The sequence below is a fragment of the Poromitra crassiceps genome (genome assembly GCF_964638095.1).
Source record: "Poromitra crassiceps genome assembly, chromosome: 15".
NCBI lineage: Eukaryota > Metazoa > Chordata > Actinopteri > Beryciformes > Melamphaidae > Poromitra > Poromitra crassiceps.
In genome coordinates, this window is record NC_139634.1 from 6,670,639 (window position 1) to 6,690,443 (window position 19,805).

Genomic DNA, 19,805 nt, shown 5'->3' on the forward strand with positions numbered 1-19,805 from the left:
GAAATTGTTATGAACCTTTGGTAAGCATCGACACACATTTAGGAACATCATTGATTTAACAGTGAAACGCTGAGAAGAAAATGCCACAAACCATGTCGGATAAAACATGTAAAATAATTTAATAAATTAAGTATCTGGGGGCTTGATGAATGTAAACATTTCACATACATTATGATACAAAATAAAGTCACTTTGCCTCCACTACACTAAAACACCATAAAGATGAAATTAGCTCCACATATAGAAAAGAAGAAAACTCGTACTAGTGCATTACACTAAGGCATATGTTGTGTAGCTCAATATAACAGGAAGTATCCAGACATTTGAGACAGACTTACAAAATAAAACGTTTACTTGCTTAGCGTATCATGGGCAAATGGCACTAACGTAGAGCAGGATGGCATGCATGTGTCGAGAAAATGAAGTATGAAGCACACATTTGAGTACTTGAAATGCTCAACATGGGGAAAATGAATTGCATTTCTCTCTCTCCCTCCTATCGCCCCTGCTCCTTGAAATAAGAGTCAAGTTTCTTTCTCTCGTGAAGCGAATGTTTTCTCTGGCTTTGTCAGGGAGGACATGTTAAGACTACAGCTTGTGCTCGAGAACAGAACGGTCTGCTTTATCTTTCCAAGTGCAAAATGCACCCTAAATTCAAATTCACATTGTCATAAGGCATTCAAATAATCGTAAGAAGAAGACATAACCAAACAATCGTAATATGCAATCTCTTGAAAGGAAGTGAAGATCCGGTCTGTGATGCTATCACAACACACCGATGTGAAGTAAGCAGCACACATTTCAGATGGTTTCAGTTTTTAGTCTGAAAGTCCATAAAGTCAGCTTCCAATATCCTGCTAATTTTGTGGCTTCTAGTTTTCAGAGTTTAGTCACGTTCACACGTATGGACGTCGCAGTCAAAAATCATCACAATAATAGCAGGTGAAATCGGTTTACGGTGGCGTTCCCCCTTAATGCTAGAGGCGCTTCGTAAACACGAGTCCAATTTCAAGCAGCGTTTGTCGCCACGCATAGACATTAAGATGTTGGCCCTCCTCAAACAAGCCTTACATGATCATACAAACAGCAGGTCCCATTGAACAAGACGTCTAAATACTACCATGGGTGCTCCCTGAACAACCTCCCCTTCACATTTAAACACCTTGTCGGCTATACAGTGTATTCAGATAATCTTTTTAAATAACGTTCCATAATAACATCTTCAGACTAATGACTCTTCCTATGGTGACCTGTAGTTACAGCGAGAACGTTTCTCCTCCTTTAAGCTGCGCTCACTGCAGCAGGGACTCGATCACCGCCTCGGGCTTTGCAGATCTTTTCCTGTGTGGAGATCAGGTGGAGATATGCACATGATGATAAGCCTTTTATCATTCAACCATCTCAACAAGCTTTCAGCCTTCCTATTTCTCAGAATAGTAACAGACAGTACACCGTGATAATGACAGATATCACACTGCACATCACGACCATACCAGACTTCCGGCCAAAAAAAAAAAAAAAAAAAATGGCTGGCTGCTCCAATATAATCTAACTCTGAATTAACTAATAGTTTAGCCAATTGTATGTAACATACCAAATAAAAGCAAACGGCAATGTCTAAGAATGCAACGCCATGTAACTGGCTCGTTAAGTCTCGCATTCCAGGGAATTACGTTAACGTCTGCGGGTCTTATATAAGTGTATGTAAGTGGCTCGAGCTGCCTCGGAGGAGAGAAAACCATCTGAAGCTTTCTTTGTTGGAGTCCAGGTATGTTTTACAAGAAAGTGCTCGTCATTGTCGACGATAACGTTATCTGACCTGGCTAACAGTGGATACTCCGCTTGCTGGCTGTGTACCGAGCTCAAAGTAGTAGGCTGTTTTACCCCCTGCGCTGTCCGCTACAAAAACAACTCTCTTCTTCATGACGTTCATTTGTATTTCGCGCCGTGACCGCCGGAAGTGTTAACACGACCCGGAAGAATTTGGCCCACCCCCGCGTCTGAACATAAGGTGAATAAGTAGACTGATTAGCAGAGGGAGGGGGGCTGTGCGTGCCCAGCCCGATGACACAGAGCTTCAGGAGAAAGTGAGGAGAATAAAACATTGTGCTTTTTTCCATGCATGGAGGTGCGGGGGGGAGGGTGTAGCCTGAGATCAAATTAATTATTTAAAAACCAAGCCCGATCTACAGGCCCGGGTCGGGTTGCAGAGACCTCTAATAACAGGGATGTTCTTCTGTCTGTCAATGTCAGTCAGAATATGGTTTCACCTGTCGCCGTCAGGTGCTGCCATGTCTAAGAGCGTAAATACAAAGAGTTTCGGTTGGTTTCATCGAAAGCCTTGCGAAATGACGAGGAGCACCGACAATGCGTTTTGTGGGGAGACGTTTTAAAATGAACAAATTAAATAAGACGCTTTAAACAAAGCACTCTGTAGGGCTGCAGTCAAAAGAGTACTTCCAATGCAAAGAAGGGAACTTCCAGACTTGACAGTGAAAAAAGAAGTTAAGGTCATTGTGTGTGTGTGTGTGTGTGTGTGTGTTTGTGTGTGTGTGTGTGTGGGGGGGGGGGGGTAATAGGAAGTTGAGGGCGAATAAGTGTGTGTGTGTGTGTGGGGGGGGGGTTATAGGAAGTTGAGGGCGAATAATAATGATAATGAAGACAATGTTGCTGTGAATGTGAATTTGTAATACATTTCCACATATTTTAATTCATGGTTCTTTGAATTTATTAACTGTTTACCAATTGAGATGTATTTGTGAGTTTGGGTCCCCAGGAAACACCACATTTCCCTTTTGGGTCGCAAGCTCAAAACGTTTGGGACCCCCTGGAGTAGAGTTGACGATATTCTGATGCCTCGCATTTTTTACGACTGCTCAGGAAGAGCAACTGAGACATTGCTACATTATCTTTGCACCACGGCTGACCAATGGCTGGCTGGTATATCAGCCCTGGCTCCAGGCCATAATGGCTGGCTGGTATATCAGCCCTGGCTCCAGGCCATAATGGCTGGCTGGTATATCAGCCCTGGCTCCAGGCCAGCTTTAGACTATAGATTACCTTCGACCAGTCTTGGGTCGGCCGCTCTTGCTGCTTTTAGAGGTCCTGGGCCTCTCTAGTTTCATCAGTGACTGCCGCATGCTCTCCTCTGTGTAGGCCAGGTACACGTGGGACAGGTCCACCTCAAACGGCTACAGGAGGCAGGGAGAGAGGGGAGGAATACAAGAAGACAAGGATGTCAGGGATGTGAAATGAAAGCAAACGTCAGACGGAACCGTCAAAAAAGGAAACCACACGCAATGCACTCACATCTTTCTCTTTCTTGTCCGGCGCGGGGGTCTGTTTTCTCATATTGTTGCCAGTGTACGCCACGCATTTCTGAAAGAAACAAGTCACAGAGTACTGTAGGAGCAGCCCTTCGCTCAGAGTTTACAGCCTCTGAATAAGCCCATATGATTTGAATTCACAGTGAGTGGACGTGCTACGACAGGAGAGCTCACCAGTTGCCATTCTCCAATATCTTCATTCCAGTGCACGTAATTCTCTATCATCTCCTAGACATGAAAAAAGAACAAAGACAAGTTTGATCAGTGAAGCTGACAAATGTCCGGGTAGTGTCGAGGTCAAAGCAGTCGCCTGCCACCGCGGACACCCGGGTTCAATTCCCAGCAGCAGCGGTACTTCCGGCTTGGTCAGACGTTCCTACAGACGCCATTTGCCAGGTCTGCGGGTGGGAAGCCGGTGGTGGTATGAGTCCTGGTCGCTGCACTAGCGCCTCCTCTGGTCGGTCGGGGTGCATGTTTTTCTTTTCATTCATTAATTTAATTTGTCCATAATGCAGCTGTAAAACTGGCGCAGTTAGCAACAGAACCTGAGGTCACGACGAGACACACAGTTGTACAAATGTAAACACACACACACACACACACACACACACACACACACACACACACACACCTGATACTCCTGGGGGATGAAGTTGTCTATGATGAGCATCTGGAGCCGGAGCTCTCGGCTCAGCTGGCGGATGTTCTCCAGGAGGCCCTCGATCTCCCGGTGATGCTCTTGCTGCAAATCAGCCATCTAACAAGGCAAGGCATGTTTATTTGTATCCAGAGGCAAAGTGACCGCCTACTTCCTGCTTCAGCACTGTACCAGAGATTTTCATCCGCCATTTATTCTCCTATAGACATTTCGTAAAATGCTTATAAAAATAGTTTTACTTGGTCAAACCAAACCGTTCAGCTATATTTAGAATCGGGAGATACCATAGAACATTTCACTCTGACCAAAACTAAAAAAATCAACACCGATAAAATATCTTCTTAAAATCCGCGATTCTTTTACGTTTTGGTCCGAGTGAAATGTTATGTGGTCTCTCCTGTTTCTAAATATATCTGAACCGTTTGGTTTGACGAAGTAAAACTATTTTTATAAGCATTTTACGAAATGTCTATGGGAAAATAAATGGCGGATGAAAATCTCTGGTACAGTGCTGAAGCAGGAAGTGAGGTTCCACTTTGGCTCTCTATAGCACATAAACACATGTATTTGGTTCTGTATTTGGACAGCCTCTTCCTTGTTCCAGGTGGCACCAGCTCCGATCATTCATTCTCCCCCAGATCAAATTTAATGTCTCCCTTCCTACTATTCCACACTTTTTAAAGACATTTGAGACGTTGAAAAAAATAAAAAAATAAATTGAAGACTTTTTAATGATCCGCAGGGGACCCTGGTTAGAAGGTCTGAGAAAAGACTATGACAGTAGTCTAACCTACTAGAAATGAAAGCATGGATCGTTTTTCTAGGTCTTGTTTTTGGACATGTATCCTCTAATTCTTGTTATATTAATAGAATAATAATTGGCCGACTTTGTTATAGACTTTATGTGGGAGTTAAAATAAGATCTGAGTCAATAATAACACAGAGATTTCTGACTTGGGTTTTAGGCCGCGGCCACACTGCTCCGTGGTGTCTGTACATCTCTGTTCACTTCCATTCATTTCCAAAGACATGGGTCAGTTGTCCGTGCAGCACTGATGACGTGTACATCTCCAGCATACTGTATCTCTCCATACGTTTTGATGGACACAAGTTCAAGGCGGTTGAACTTTTACTGGATTGACAAATTTGTCACCGTCCATTTAGCCAATCAGAATCGAGGAGGCATTCCGATGTAGGTAGCCCACTGGACAAAAACAACCCAACGGACAGAAATCTATCCCTTTATAATTCTGTCCATTTTCTGATGGATCAGTGGGGCCACTGCCTGAGGCAAAGAAAGGGAATCAAGATGTGTCTTTCTCAGGCCCGTATCTAGCCTGCCACACTAGGGTGGGCTGGTAGGGGGCAACTTTGGCGGTAGTTTGCCAGAGGTTGTGGGTTCGGGGATGGGGATTAAATTGCATTATATTCAGTGGCGCTGGAAGTACTTTTAGGTAGGAATGGACTCTCGGTGCTGCCTGCAAGGGCAGCGGCGAAGAAAATTTGACGTTTTTTGGACTTTCATCCAAGAATATTTAATTTTAAATTAACATTAGGATTATACTGTTGTGATGTCATTATTCAGTATCTTCTCCTTTTCTCACTCACTTTCATGTAACCACCTGCTCTCCCTTTAGTCGTTTTACACTACAACAGACAGCAACACAGGCATAAACACTGAACCAAATTGTTCCAGTAGGAGTCACCATTCTGTTTTGGGTCACCAAACTGTAAGTAGGAACTTTCACTCAGGTGACAGGCCAGTGTTTACATTATTATTGTCAAAACTATTAGCAAACTATGTACAAACTAACTATTTACAAAACTATTGCTATATTTCCAAGACGTTTAGTCTTATTCAAACTCAAACTGAAAAGTGACAAAGAAAACTACTTTGAAAGCAGATTGACTTACCCTAAAAATAAATAAAAATACTTCATCCAGTTTAAAATAATCAACTCCATAATATTTATTTTCATTGGATGAGCTTATTTCTCAAATCAAATTAAAGCTATAACTACTTGTTAGGTGCCCTAAACTAACTAACCCAGTGGTCTCCAACTTTCGGGTCGCGACCCTAAGTGCGGTCGCCTGGAATTCAAAAAGGGAGATTTTTTTTTTTTTGGGTGGGCAAGATTAATTTTTGGGTGGGCATAGCCCACCCCTGCCCCCCCCTAGAATCGGCCCTGGTCTTTCTCCCTTAGCACCAAAGACAACAATCTCACTTTTGTCTTTGGTCAGTTGGAGGACATTTTGGAACATCCGGTCATTGTTTTGCTCAATACACGAGTCTACACAGTAGTCGGGTTTCCATCCACCTGTTTTTATGCAAAATTTAAATTTACGCATAAAAAAACTGAGTGTGAAAACCCGCAAAATTCGCTAAAGCCTCCAAATATCGCAGAAAAGTTTTCACGCTTGAGGGAGGTGGAAAAGTCGGGTGTATCGATAAAAGGAAAATGTGATACGTGCGGTGGAAACAGATTAAGTGATATTCTGTTGTCTCTCCATTCAAAAACCAGGCAGTTTGCCTTGATCACTGCAAAACATGACATGCCGTAGCCGTGTAGCCTCCACACAATAGGGCTACACACGGTAGCTAAATAATGGTAAATAGGCTACACAGCACAATACCAGCCGTGGTAAACAGAAGAAGACTGGGATATTAACTTTAAGGCGACTCACTTCTAGAATTGAATGAAATTGTATTCACTTACTATCTGCTCCGTGGATTATAACGTTATGCTTGCCGAGTCGCACCTGGTGATCCAGAAATGGCGTTATGGTACCTTTGTCTACTTGTAGATCATCAAGAAACTTTAAATGAATAACGTTAGATGTGTTTAACAGAGCTGTATATCGGGTCTAGCAGCTGATCAGCAGCTCAGACAGCCTCAAACACAAGGCGATTGACAGCTCTAGAATTCGCATAATAGCAGCAGATGGAAACGCGCATTATTTCGCATTTTCTTTTGCCGACTTTCTGAAAATTCGATTAAAGTTTGGATGGAAAACCAACTAGTGAGTCACATGATGCGACAGCAGCTACAGCTGTGGACAGAGTTTCTAATATGATCAGTCAAATCTGCAAGGACAAATTATGGTTACACTGGTAGGGATTCAGAGTCTTGCTCAAAGGGTGATTAACTGTTACTGCACCACCATGGACCGCAGGGCGCTACGGAGGGTGAGGCGCGCGGCCCAGCACGTAACAGGATGTGAGTTGCCAGAACTGCAAGAACTGTATAAACAGCGGTGCCTCAGGAGGTCCCTGAAGATCATCAAAGACACAGACCATCCCCACAACAGCCTGTTCTCCCTGTTACCCTCAGGGAGGAGATACAGGGTTCCAAAAGCACGCACAAATCGCTTGAGGAACAGTTTCTTCCCGCAGGCCACGAGACTCCTTAACATACACAAATAGTGTAGTAGCTGTACTGTACCGCACTGTAGCTGCTACCATTACGTATGTCTAATGTTTAATTGTATGTTTAATAAGGAATATGCTATTTGCACCTGTACGTCAAATACGTCGAATTTAAAATGTTTAAGCACGTCTAATGTATGCACATGACATGTGCACCTATGTGCAGTGAATATGTCTCGGACTTGTCCTATCACTATACTGCCTTATTGCTTGTTGTGTCTTTTGTTGTTTTTGCACTCATATGCCCTGTTATATTTGTACTATGTTGTAAACGGAGTCCACAGCACAAGAATTTCACACGTGATACTTGTACCATGGAGTGACAATAAAAATCTTGAATCTTGAATCTTGATTACTGTCATGGGGGGGGGATTGAACCCAGATGCTCTGTTTGCTGTATGTATGCTCTCTCTCCATATCGCCCCCTCTTTCTTGTCATGCTTACTTCTGATTTGGCAGCCATCAGCATGGTCCAAACCTTCTTCAGCTTCTTGGTCTTGCCTTGGGCCTCCTCCTGAAGGCTCGTGTATTTCTCCTCAATGTCCAAACGTTCTTGCTGTTATAAGAGAGGGATCAGTGATTATGTGAAAAGATGAAAGAAAAGAAAGTGCTTCTGTGGTTTCAACTGTGGAGATCAGACGTAGAGATAAGAAGCAGAAGACAAAATAATGACATACAGCGGTTTCATGTACACATACAAACGGATTTTCCAAGCTTTGGAAACAGCCCAGACATCGTGGTGCAAATGTGCATGAATGAGTGAGTGAGTGAGAGTGAGAGTGTGAGTGTGTGAGTGTGTGTGTGTGTGCGTGCGTGCGTGCGTGTGTGTGTGTGTGCATGTGTGTATTAGGCCATTATTACCGTAATAAGGTGTTTTGTTTTCCAACCACGATGACATGATTGGTTCATCAGCAAAATATTATCCAAAGCAAAATCTATTTATGGTTACGAGTTACTTCAGTGACAGTGGTGGGTGTATGTGACATCATATCCTGTGACCCCATCATACAGCGTGGGCAGGTAACAGCAATGCACCACAAAGACATCTGACATATATAGCATGCGTATATGTTAACACGTTCACTGCCAATGACGTGTTAATACGTCAAAAAAAATCCAACGGTTGACTGCCAATGACGTGTTATTACGTCAAAAAAAAGATTTATTTTTTTTTGACCGTGGGATGTGCATCTAACCCTTTTACATCTCTTATATAAATATTGGAGCCACCGAACGTGTACAACCCATTCCACCGACCCACTAAGTGGCGACAGTGCTCTCCCAGACTAGAAAAAGCAGAGCCAAAACTGCAGGGGAACGCGCGATGAAACCATTCTCATACTGTAGAATGGATTGGCGAAAACGCTTTCGATTTCGCGCTGATTGCTGGCGGTGAGGGATTGCAAATTTGCATAATAGATTACGGGTGGAACACACTTTGAAACACGCAGCATAAATAAGACCAGAATCGCAAAAGCTTCATCAAAGCTCTCAACCGAAACTCCAAGAAACGAGCGAGCCCATCCAGACTTGCCCAGCGGCCGCCAGCAGACAGGCACAGCAGCAGCAAAGCAGTGAGCCTGGTGACGCGAGGTTACAGCAGCAACAGAAACGAGCTTGTGACACGCCCGCTGCAGCCAAGAAGAACACACACGGAGGGAGGAGTTTGAAGGAGAGGGGTGTTTCCTGCTGTTATGGAGGAAATTACTGTTCAAAACTATTGTTTAGATGTCTGACGTCTTACTGATGCCAAAAATGAATGGTTAAAGTGACTGTTCTATCGAATTTCACAAAAAGCTATTTATCTCAGCTTAAATTTTCAGACGCTGAAACCATGCTGTATTCAAGTGCTAATGCCTACATAACTACTAACTCTACAAACTAACTCTTTTAGACAGAGAAAGCACACATTCTATTAGTTCTTTTTAGATATTTTGTGTTCACAAAATCTTAGCAGAAAAGAATCCTCAGGTCTTGAAAGATGAGCCAGAATCCTCAAAAAACCCCTCTGGCAGAACCTACCTACAGTAAAAAAAAACAGCTGGCAGTGAATGTGTTAAGAGGGTACTGTTGTGATGATGGAAGTGGAATGCTTATTCCCCATACATACCTCATCATCTTATTGATTTCTTTTGATCTATTTAGGTCAGTTGTTAAATGAGTGTCTTGATGACGATCTGCTTACTACAGAGATCTAAGTTAGCAATCAAACAAACCAGGCATTCCTATTCACCTTATCATTTGCTCATATCAGGACGCTTCTGCATGATGTCATTTTGTAATCGTTATTCCGTTTTAGACCCGGAAGTAGATTTACTCCCACCTTTATTATTTTTAGACTTGCCAAAAATCACAAGCAAAAAATAAACTGTTATAAAGTTTTAATATTTTTTCGGATGAGAACGTAACATTCCAAATATGTGACCAGTTTATCAGAATAACGCCTATTTGGACATTTTTAACGAGCAACGAGGACTGAGAGTGCTGGCTGTGTGACCGGTCGGAGTCGGCCTAGCTAGTATCTGTCAACCCAGCTGCTACTGGCAGTGAGAAAACACTGTCGATGTGCTTTTGTAACCAACGTTAAATGCCGACCGGGTACAGCCATCGGCTCCTCGCAGCAGTAACGCTATGAACATGTAACTGAAGTTGGCCGCAGTGTAGCTTCTGAATATTACCAACCTTTACTCATAGTTTACAGTTTACAATGCAACCGGCCAGCCGGCCGGCTAACGCTGAACCGGAAGAACAAATACAATTGCGTCTGACATGTGGGCGTGGCAACATAAGGTGAATAGCAGGACGTGATCAGTACTAGCCACCCTATGTAGGGACAAGCTGCCAGTTGATAAAGACTAGTCCATACTGGTAAATGACATGTATGTGATGCTGCTATTCAAGCTTTCTGTGGAATATACCCATGCAGGGCAACATGCGATTGTCATCCATGTTGCTTACCTCTTTCTCCTCCAGCTCTTTGCGGAGCTGCTCGGCCCTCCGGCGACGTTCTTCCAGCTCATTGTTGGACTCCTGCAAGAGCTTCTCCTGCTCCTCGGCCTTGGCCAGGAGGTCCACCCCGCCCACAATCACCTTCTTCTCGAGGGCCGACAACTTCTCCAGCAGCAGGTGGTGCTCCTGCCTGAGGGGTCAAAGGTGGATCAGCTAAGTGGTAATGGTGTGTAGTGGGGGTCACACACACACACTGCCACATTCACTCACTTCATTGAAGATGATTTGATTTGCATTTGGTTTGTTGTTCATTAAAAATCAAACCCACGTGTTGAAGTAAGCAGTGCAGGTTTTGGGCAAATCGGACCCGTCTGCCCCACGGCCCCACTCCCCTCTCTCTGGAAGTGTGTGCGTGCGTGTGTGAGCGTACGCATGTTACGAGCCACTCTCTTCATAGCATGCCAATGAGGAAGTGAATTCTCCATTCATTTCCAGACGTTTCTTAAACTGTGTGCGTGCGTGCGCATTTGTGTGCGTGCGTGCATGCGTGTTTCACCGGTTTTGAACTGCTATCGACCTCGACTCCTCAAGATGCTCTTGCTCGCTCTTTCTGTCTCTCTACGCCTGTGTCTGTGCCGACGGGGACCTGTGGGAGGGGCCTAGGCTGCAGATCTCGTGCTCATACCGATATCCCGTGTTACATCTCGTCCACATCCCGTCTTCCCGTGCCAGAATGGACACATGTCATAGAAGACACTGTTATAGAAGTGGCTGTACCGCTTATACTTTTATACTTGAGCCCTGAATGTGTGCAGGACTCACTGGGCTTTGAGGAGGTCCTTCTCCCTCTTCTCCAGCTCAGCTCGTGCCTTGTTCCTCTCCTCCTCCTCCATGTCCAGCTTGGCCTCCAGGGCTTTCCTTTCCTCCTCAATCTTTGCCTGCATCTCCACCATCTTGTCAGGGGAAACCTTCTTCTTCCCTTAAGGGAGACATGGCATACATACCTTTAAATAGACGGCTCGTTTTAGATACAACTCCTCTATCTAATTAGTTATCGGTTTATCGGTTAGCAATGCATGATTACAATCAAATATATTGCAATTCTTTTTTACTATTAAATATATTGCAGATTATTTTATCTAGTTTTTCTTATACAGCATTTTTGTATTATTTAAACTGTGCAGTTTTAGGAGATACCACTGCGATACTTTCATTTTATTTTTTATTTAGTATAGGATTTTTCATAGCAACCTCAAAACAACAGTATTTAAGTCTGCATGTTTGTTTTTTTTAGCTAGTGGTTACTCAGTTGATCCAGTGAGCTGCACAAAGTATTGACTTGCTAATGCACAGTTTTAATAATAATTAGTATAAGCCAATCTGGGCACCCAGAGTCTATCAGTCGTTGTTTACAGTCGGATTAACGTGAGAGTTGCAGTTGATGGATTGTAGGTGTTTCAGGTCCAGAGGGCATTTCCACTCATCTCTATGAACAGATAACTGCATATGAGACATAGTTAAGTTAAGTTAAGTTAAGTTAAGTGCATATGAGACGCCGTCAGACTGTAAAGAACGACGGAAGCTGAACTCTCTGGACGGGACGCTCTACACCAGAAACCCCGAAATATCGTCCTTTTGTCCCAGAGTCGTATTCGTCGTCAGACTGTGAGACTCTGGGTGCCCGGATTGAGTATAAGCTCCATTGAAAATAAGAGGAAAGGTTATGGCTTATCCGGATATCCACATGATCATCAGTGCAAGTTCTCACCCATGACAACAAGGATGTTATGAAGATGGAGATAATGAGGACTATGGAAGACAGTCATATATGGAAAGATAGTGATTATTCAATTATTCTGAAGGAAAGATAAGATATGGAAAATACTGATTAATCAGTATTGTTCCATATATGACTATGGAAGACAGTCATATATTAGTCTCTTAAAACAGACTCGTTGGCTCCTGCAATTTGCAAATGCTTCCGCCTACCCGTCTGTACTTGATCGAGGACAAAGTTGGTCAAAAGGCGGGAGATCTGCTAATTTCTCCAATCACCTGCAATGTGTCATGATTGGTCGAATACCATCGAACTTCCTCTGGTCTGAAGCGCTTTTTTCTTTGCAAAATGACTAACTGTCTTTGGAGGGACTAGTCATATATGAAAAGATACGGATTATTAAATGATTCTGAAGGAAAACTAAGATATGGAACACTGAATAATTAGTATATTTCCATATATGACAATGGAAGACGGTCCTATATGAATCCATAAGCCCATCTTTTCCTCTATGTATGCAGCCAAGAGAGTTAGTGGTATTAATAGCTATTGAAACACACTGTGGTCAATTGTCTTTATATGCAAGTAGAGGCATGGCTTTTACAGGACAATAAAGACCGCAGACGTTCTTACACCAACCTCTCTCTTCTTCAATTGAGAGGTGTATAGCAAGTCAGACAGGCAGCATTTTGCACCCGCAGGAAGAGAGACAGAGAGAGAGAGAGAGAGAGAGAGAGAGACAGAGACAGAGAGAGAGAGAGAGAGAGACACACAGAGACAGAGACAGAGAGAGAGAGAGAGAGAGAGAGAGGAACACATTACAGGGCGACCTGGAAAGTCGTAGGACTACAGACAGAGTGGAACACTGAACAAGGGACAGATGGGGGAGTGAGAGAAAGAGCAGCAGAACGATCAACAGAGACAAAGAAGTTGGAGCAATGTTGACAGAACAGCATAATGAGGAGGAGAGGAAAAAGACACGATGCAGAAAATTAACACTCCAGACAGACATGATGTCCAGGAAAGGCCTGTTTGTTGTGTGTGTGTTTGGGGAACAGATTGAGGTTAGCGAACACAATAACGCCTGGTAGTTGTGTCAGCTGAAACTGACAACAACATTATTGTAAGTGCAGAAGTAGAAAGCATGCAGAAGTAGCCCCATGTGTGAGCAGAGTGGTTATGTAGGTCATGCAGGATCAGAAAATAGGAGACAACGCGCTTCGGATGGTGTCCATCCCCAGGAGAGAGTCTATGTACCAAAATGCAAACAGTCCCATTTGAATTGTGTGTGCAAAATATCAGCACACAAAGCCAAATGCAGGGATTTTGCACTTGAGACGTCCTTGTCAAACATGCCCACCGCACGCACAGCAGAGACCTTTGCAGTCATCTTCATGTGAACCCTACAAATGCTTGGGCACATGGAGAGACGGGGATATGGTCAGTAGTAGGTAGCAGGGGTGATCTGGGCAGTGCGCCACCTACAGGAGTGGCAGAGGGTTACATTTGGCTTGGGGCGGTAGGGTAAGTTAGTGGAGGGTTGGGGGGAGGGGCTGGGTTGGTAGAGCAGAGGGCTGCTCCCACTCACTAGTCTGAGGTTTGTCCTCAGTGGGCTGTGGCACTGAGGAGGGACAGGCAGAGTCTGAGCTAGTGCTGCTGCTGCTGTCTGGAAGAGAAACAGAGCAAGCACCAGAGCCAGCGAAGCAAAAAGTGAGAGAGAATAAAAGCAGAAGTGGAGATGGAGAGAGAGAAGTGCGGGGAACCGTGTGTGGACCAGATTTACACGCTCTCCACTCACTCAGTCACTCAGTCAGTCAGTTGCACTAGTGTGCTCCAACCAAAAATCGGCTATATAAAAAGGTCCTGGAAAATAGCTGTAAAAATACTTGGGGGAACATTGCTGCTACTGCCATTTTTTTTAACATTTTGCTGATGACTTAAATATGTATGCGTATCTGCACTTAACACCTTCCCCTCACAGGCAGAGAAAAACAGAGTCGGGGGAACTCCTAAATGAGGACAGTGTTCATGTCTGTCAATAAAAAAGAGTGGAGTCAAAAGGACAGTTTGATCACTATCAGGGGAAATGAATGCTGACTCAAGTTCATGAGCATACTAAGCAGAAGAGTTGAGACATTCACAAATTATCTTGATTTGATCATTCCCATCACTTGAGATATATTAAGCCACGGAAAAAAAAATCACCATGGGTGTATCAAGATGATATCAAATGTTCACACATTTCCACTGACACGTATTTGCTCTGGTGTCGACACAAACCTTTGTGTGAGAGAATTACCCATCCTCACCTCTTCTTCTTCTGCGGCCTTCACCTGCCTCCCCTCCTTCATTGTCACCTTCATCCATCTCTTCTGGTCCACTGGCCTCCGAGCCAGAGATCTCCTCCCCTAGAACGGCAGATCTCAACATTTTAATGGTCTACCTATGCTGAAGTCCCACGGTTTACACAGAACAGTTTTCGATGCCGCTGTGTGCCAGACTTTTAAAACGATAACTGTAATCCACACTGCTGGATTGTTTTCTATCATGTCTTCACAACCATACTTAGGATGAATGAATCAATGAATGACTGGCTACCTTCCTCCAGCTTCTTCTTAAGATCCTCAATCTCCTTCTGAAACTGGCGCAGCAGGGCATCCTTGGGGTCCTCGTTGATCCGGGCTTTGTTCTTAATGTTCTTGGCCCGATTGGCGTAGCGCAGGCTACTGATGGTCTCATCGTAATTGTAGTCTGCCGGGCCGATGTTTGCACACTGGTAGGGAGAAGTATGTGGCAAATAGCCAAGTCAAGGACAGACATAGAAATGATTGCCATTTTATAGTTTGCAATTAAATAATTCGTCATGCGAGCATTTATTGTATAGAGAGATTAGTCATGAGACCGTTTATCGCTTAGAATAAGAGCGATCTAAATGAGAAGTGCATTTCTGGCATTGACAACTGGTTAAATGTTCATTGTACCATCATGGTCTTGGAGTTTCCTCCGAGTGAGTCCTGCAGGAGACGGGTGAGTTTGGAGTTCCTGTAGGGCACATGTGTACTCTTGCCATCCACCAGGGCAGAGATGACGTTCCCCAGCGTGGAAAGAGACAGATTGATCTTTGTGGCCTCCTTTAACCGCTGTCCTGTGGCCCCCGTCTTCCCCTGCCTCTCAGAACCCTAGTGGTGGGAGTAGGGGGTGGGTAGTTGTGGTCAGATGGATTGTGGGTGATAAGACGTATTTCCTTGTTACAGCAGAATGAAATCATTTTTCGCGGAAATGCAGCTATTTCCAATCAGAAAACCCCCCCCCCCCCCCCGAAGACAAAAAAGAAAAAAAGACGAACACGATACGTACCGCCAGATCAACCAGATGAAGTTTGCCCATGCGCACATGCTGGTCTCCGTCCACACCTTTCTCACTGCACTCGATGGTGATGGTGAAGATGGCGTGAGAGCGGGAGCTGTGCTCGTTCATGTTGGTGGCACCAACAGAACCTAAAAAAATAATAATAATAATCAGAGGGGAGTTTCAGACACTACCTCATTCTTCTTCTCCTTTGGTAAACATGACCGCATTGCATTGTGGCATATGGGAGAAAATGTAGGGTACATTTGCTGTCCACTAGAAATTGCAGTGCATTGTGGGTATTTTGTAGTGGACTACACTAGTACAAAATGGCCAACACACTATATAGTCCACTATTTCTGTAATAGGGAGTGACTGACTGACTGACTGAGTGAGTGAGTGAGTGAGTGAGTGAGTGAGCAGAAATTGGGCTACTAATACAGGGTGCAGCTAGAGCAGGAACAACAGCGTTCAGGAACAAGTAGGAATCCAGCACACACCAGGAATCTTAGATTGACTTATTTTTAATTTAATTCATATAAAATGCTTGCTCAATTTAATATGAATTAAATGACAAATAAGTAAATCTAACACTCCTGGTGTGCACTGGATTCCTTCCTACCTGTTCCTGAATCTCATAGAAAGAGTTGCAGTATCTCAATGACAAATTAAATATGCCACTTTTGACTGTCAGATAATGCTGCTTACGGTTTTTGTGCCCCAGTGTCATGATCCTGTCCATGTCGTCAGCATTGTTCACGACATAACCAGAAAGGTCTTTGATGTATACACCAACATCTGGTCTTTCTTTCACCTGTTATGGCACAAATGTTATGACACATCATACATACATACATGTGTTATTAAATCAACCATCAAATGCAAACATGGAAAGCCGGCAAGCTTGACAAATTTGGCTGATTTTTTGTTTTTGAACTAGTTACAGTCAATCAAGATAGTTATGTATTTACTTGATGTTTGAGGTGCGGTTGTAGCCTGGGTAAACCCAGCCTCCACGTGACCTCTAGGTGTTAGTATCAGTCACAAAGAAATTTACGCTACAGGCATAGCCTGTGATGTCACGCTGAAGACTGGGTTTCCCCAGGCTACTGTAGTAACGCATATATAAACCACCTCTTACCTCTAGCCTCTGCATCTGGTCCTTACCCAGCAAGTCTCGCACTTCCTCATTGTAAATCTCTAGGTATGATACACGAACCAAAAACCTGTAGGGATGTGCACATATTATTTTAGATAAATGTGCAGATAATGAAACAGGCATTGTAAATAATGATGATGATAATAATAATAATAATAATAATAATAATAATAATAATAATAATAAAGAAATTGATACATTTGTGTTGCCTGAAACTGTTAAAGGTGCCTTCTTGTGTTACATCAGAAGAAGTACAAAAGAGTGTTTTGTTTGGTGACTGACTGTTCTCTTACCGGGTGTCACCCTCCGCCTTGGCGATGTGGCCAAAGACATGAGCAAAGGAATTGGGGATGATCCCTCTGAGTTCTGGCACTGCCCTCACACCCTCCATGGTGAACGTTTTCCCCGTGCCAGTTTGCCCGTATGCAAAGATGGTGCCTAGAATGACAGACAGCAAGGCTCAGTACCATCAGCGCCAGTGTGGATAATAACATAAACTATACATTATACTGTAACTAACCTGCACTAAGAGTAATATTATCAAATGCAACCTATATTTACACAAGGCTAACACATTGCATTAGTGTGCCTGTATCAATACGGTAGTGAATGCATCCAACAGATGATGAGGTCATTACAGCGATGACACAGATTGTACAGTACTGATTTATTTGTTAAACGCTGTGATTATGTCAAATTTACCATTGTAACCCTCTAATACGGAGTCAATGATGGGGCGGGCTGTGAGATTGTACACATCCAGCTGTTTGCTGTCTTGTCCGAACACCGTGTCAAAGGTGAAGGTCTTGGGAGGCTCATGGGGAGTCTCTAGTTTGTTGACGGTTATGGTCCCTCGGATCTCGTCCACACTGACGGCCATTCTGTGGCCCATCATTTTCTCTTTTTGGTTGAGGGGACGACATCTCACTACCACCTTCACGTTGTCACTGACCTCCAACTTCTCAGGTCTATCAACCTTATTGCTCTGGAAGGAAGGAGCGTCATACAACAGTAATGTCACTGATTAACGTTATGCCATTAACAGTTAACAACGCAAACATCCGATTTCCCACGCTGTCACAAGCTTAGAATGTGAGAATGTGTTATTTTAAACCAACGATAATGTCAGTTTAACAGTTTATGTGCAGCCTAGTCTTCATCTTTAGCCACTTGCTTGCCCACTTGCTATGTATGGTTGCTAGGCAGGCAAAAAAAGCTAACATAGGATAACGTTAACTGCTGGCTAGCAGCACCCAGGCCCAGACAGACAACATGACGTTTATGAAAATGTTTCATATCAAAATCCGATATCGACACCACTAATTGTCGAGTAAATTGAAATAACGTTTAATGTTGCCACAGCCAAAAGAGAAGTGCCCCAGATTGTCGGCAAATGGTAAGCTAACGTTAGCTAAGTGGTTAGCATCACATCATTGTAGGTCGGAGGAAGGGAGGAACCCCATTGCAAACAAAACAAAAAATACGAAGAAGCGTGTGGGACTTACCGGCATGGTAAAGCTAAGGAAAGATGCCTATGTTATTTGTCTACTAATAATGACAGCGCCGCAAAGTTTCGATTTGCGTATCGATGTAGTCAGCAGGATTTAAATAGCCATATCATCAATGGCTCACATCCGATACAGATTGTTGTCAGGTCCCACTCAGTCTGCGCCTGCGCAGCAGAGTGGGTTCTTGGGGGGCGGGGGCAGTTAGCTGCAATGTTTTTATTTTTGTTTGTCTGTTGTGTTTTTGGTTAGTTTTTATATTTGCTTGCATATCAAATATAATGACATATTGTATATAAAGAACACTTTACACCAAATCCAATTAAAGAGGATTTGTATTATATCATTTGTATAGGTGTAGGTTAATACTTTATTTTATTTCAAATTGTTTTTATTCGTTTTTAAACAATACAAACAAGAAAAAACAAACCCCGTAGAAGACAGACAATACAAAATAGGTGCAAGGTTGCATGATGTCATACATGTATACAATCTCCTGAATAATTGTAATGCAATGACAACCAAGTGTAAAAAACAAAAAACAAAAACAAAAACAAAAACAAACAAAAACAAACAAACAAACAAACAAACAAACAAAAATAATAGAGACAAGGAAAGAACAAGAGGGGGGTGGGAAGAGGGTAGGGTAGAGCTGTTAGGGGCTAAAGTTCTTGCGTCAAATTCCTTATGATAATAATCTAAGAAGGGGTGCCAAGTCATTTCAAACTTTTCCAGAGAACCCTGGACTGTGCATCTGACTTTTTCTAGTTTAAGAAATGACATTACCTCACGAATCCAGCGTGAGTGTGATGGAGGTGTGGGCGATTTCCAGCTAAAAAGAATAAGCCGGCGAGCTAGTAATGTTGAAAAGGCCATTAGATCTGATTGATGTCTGGATATCCCACTGTTGCTAAGGGGCAACCCCAAATATTGCAGTAATTGGATCTGGGTCAATCTGTTTTTGACATATATATGAGAATGTATTAAAAATGTCTGACCAGAATGTGTACAATTTTGGGCAAGTCCAAAACGTGTGGCCTAGAGTACCCGGAAACTGATGGCATCTGATGCAATTTGGGTCTGAGCCAGGATAGTAGGTTAATACTTAAATAAATAAATTTTGAAATAAATTTGATTAATTATGACATAAATGTGTTGTACATTGAAACAAAAAAGTTTCCAGCCAAAGCTGAAAGTTGCAAAGAATATTTTCCAACACAAATCTATGCCATAGTTCAGGCCTGTAAAGTTAGTGGTTCTCAAACCTTTTCACTTCAAGGACCCCGACTGACACCCACGGTTGATTTTGTCCGAGGGTCCCCTATCCTATCTGATAAGATTTGAGCTTTTATGACGAGCCTCCCACTTTCACGTTTTGCAGGAGCTTGACCATTTGTATGCCTTTGCTGCCGCAGCCCCTGTCCTGTGGAACAGCATCCCCACCTCTATCAGGCTCGCCCCCTCGATAGAGGCCTTCAAATCAAACCTGAAACCCATTTCTACCTGCTAGCATTTCCTGATTCTAGATGATTCATGCCTTGGTTTCCCTATGTTTTTTTTTATATCTCTACCCTATGTACAGCACTTTGGTTGACATGTGTCATGTTTAAATGTGCTCTATAAATACATTTGATTGATTGATTGATTGATTGTATG

General features: G+C 43.2%; 1 protein-coding gene across 1 annotated transcript; it reads right to left on the bottom strand.

The window, feature by feature from the left end:
* Positions 1-95: 95 nt before the first annotated feature.
* kif3a (kinesin family member 3A) lies at positions 96-18,235 on the bottom strand. Its single transcript, XM_083651341.1, has 17 exons — positions 18,150-18,235; positions 17,347-17,629; positions 16,938-17,082; positions 16,627-16,711; positions 16,194-16,299; positions 15,495-15,634; positions 15,119-15,316; positions 14,736-14,910; positions 14,447-14,545; positions 11,183-11,339; positions 10,370-10,550; positions 7,857-7,967; positions 3,958-4,083; positions 3,501-3,554; positions 3,310-3,378; positions 3,061-3,191; positions 96-1,341 (listed from the first exon to the last, which is right to left on the bottom strand). The coding sequence occupies exons 1-17, from the start codon at positions 18,153-18,155 to the stop codon at positions 1,293-1,295; spliced, it is 2,115 nt and encodes a 704-aa protein (XP_083507467.1). The 5' UTR covers positions 18,156-18,235; the 3' UTR covers positions 96-1,292.
* Between the last annotated feature and the right edge of the window lie 1,570 nt (positions 18,236-19,805).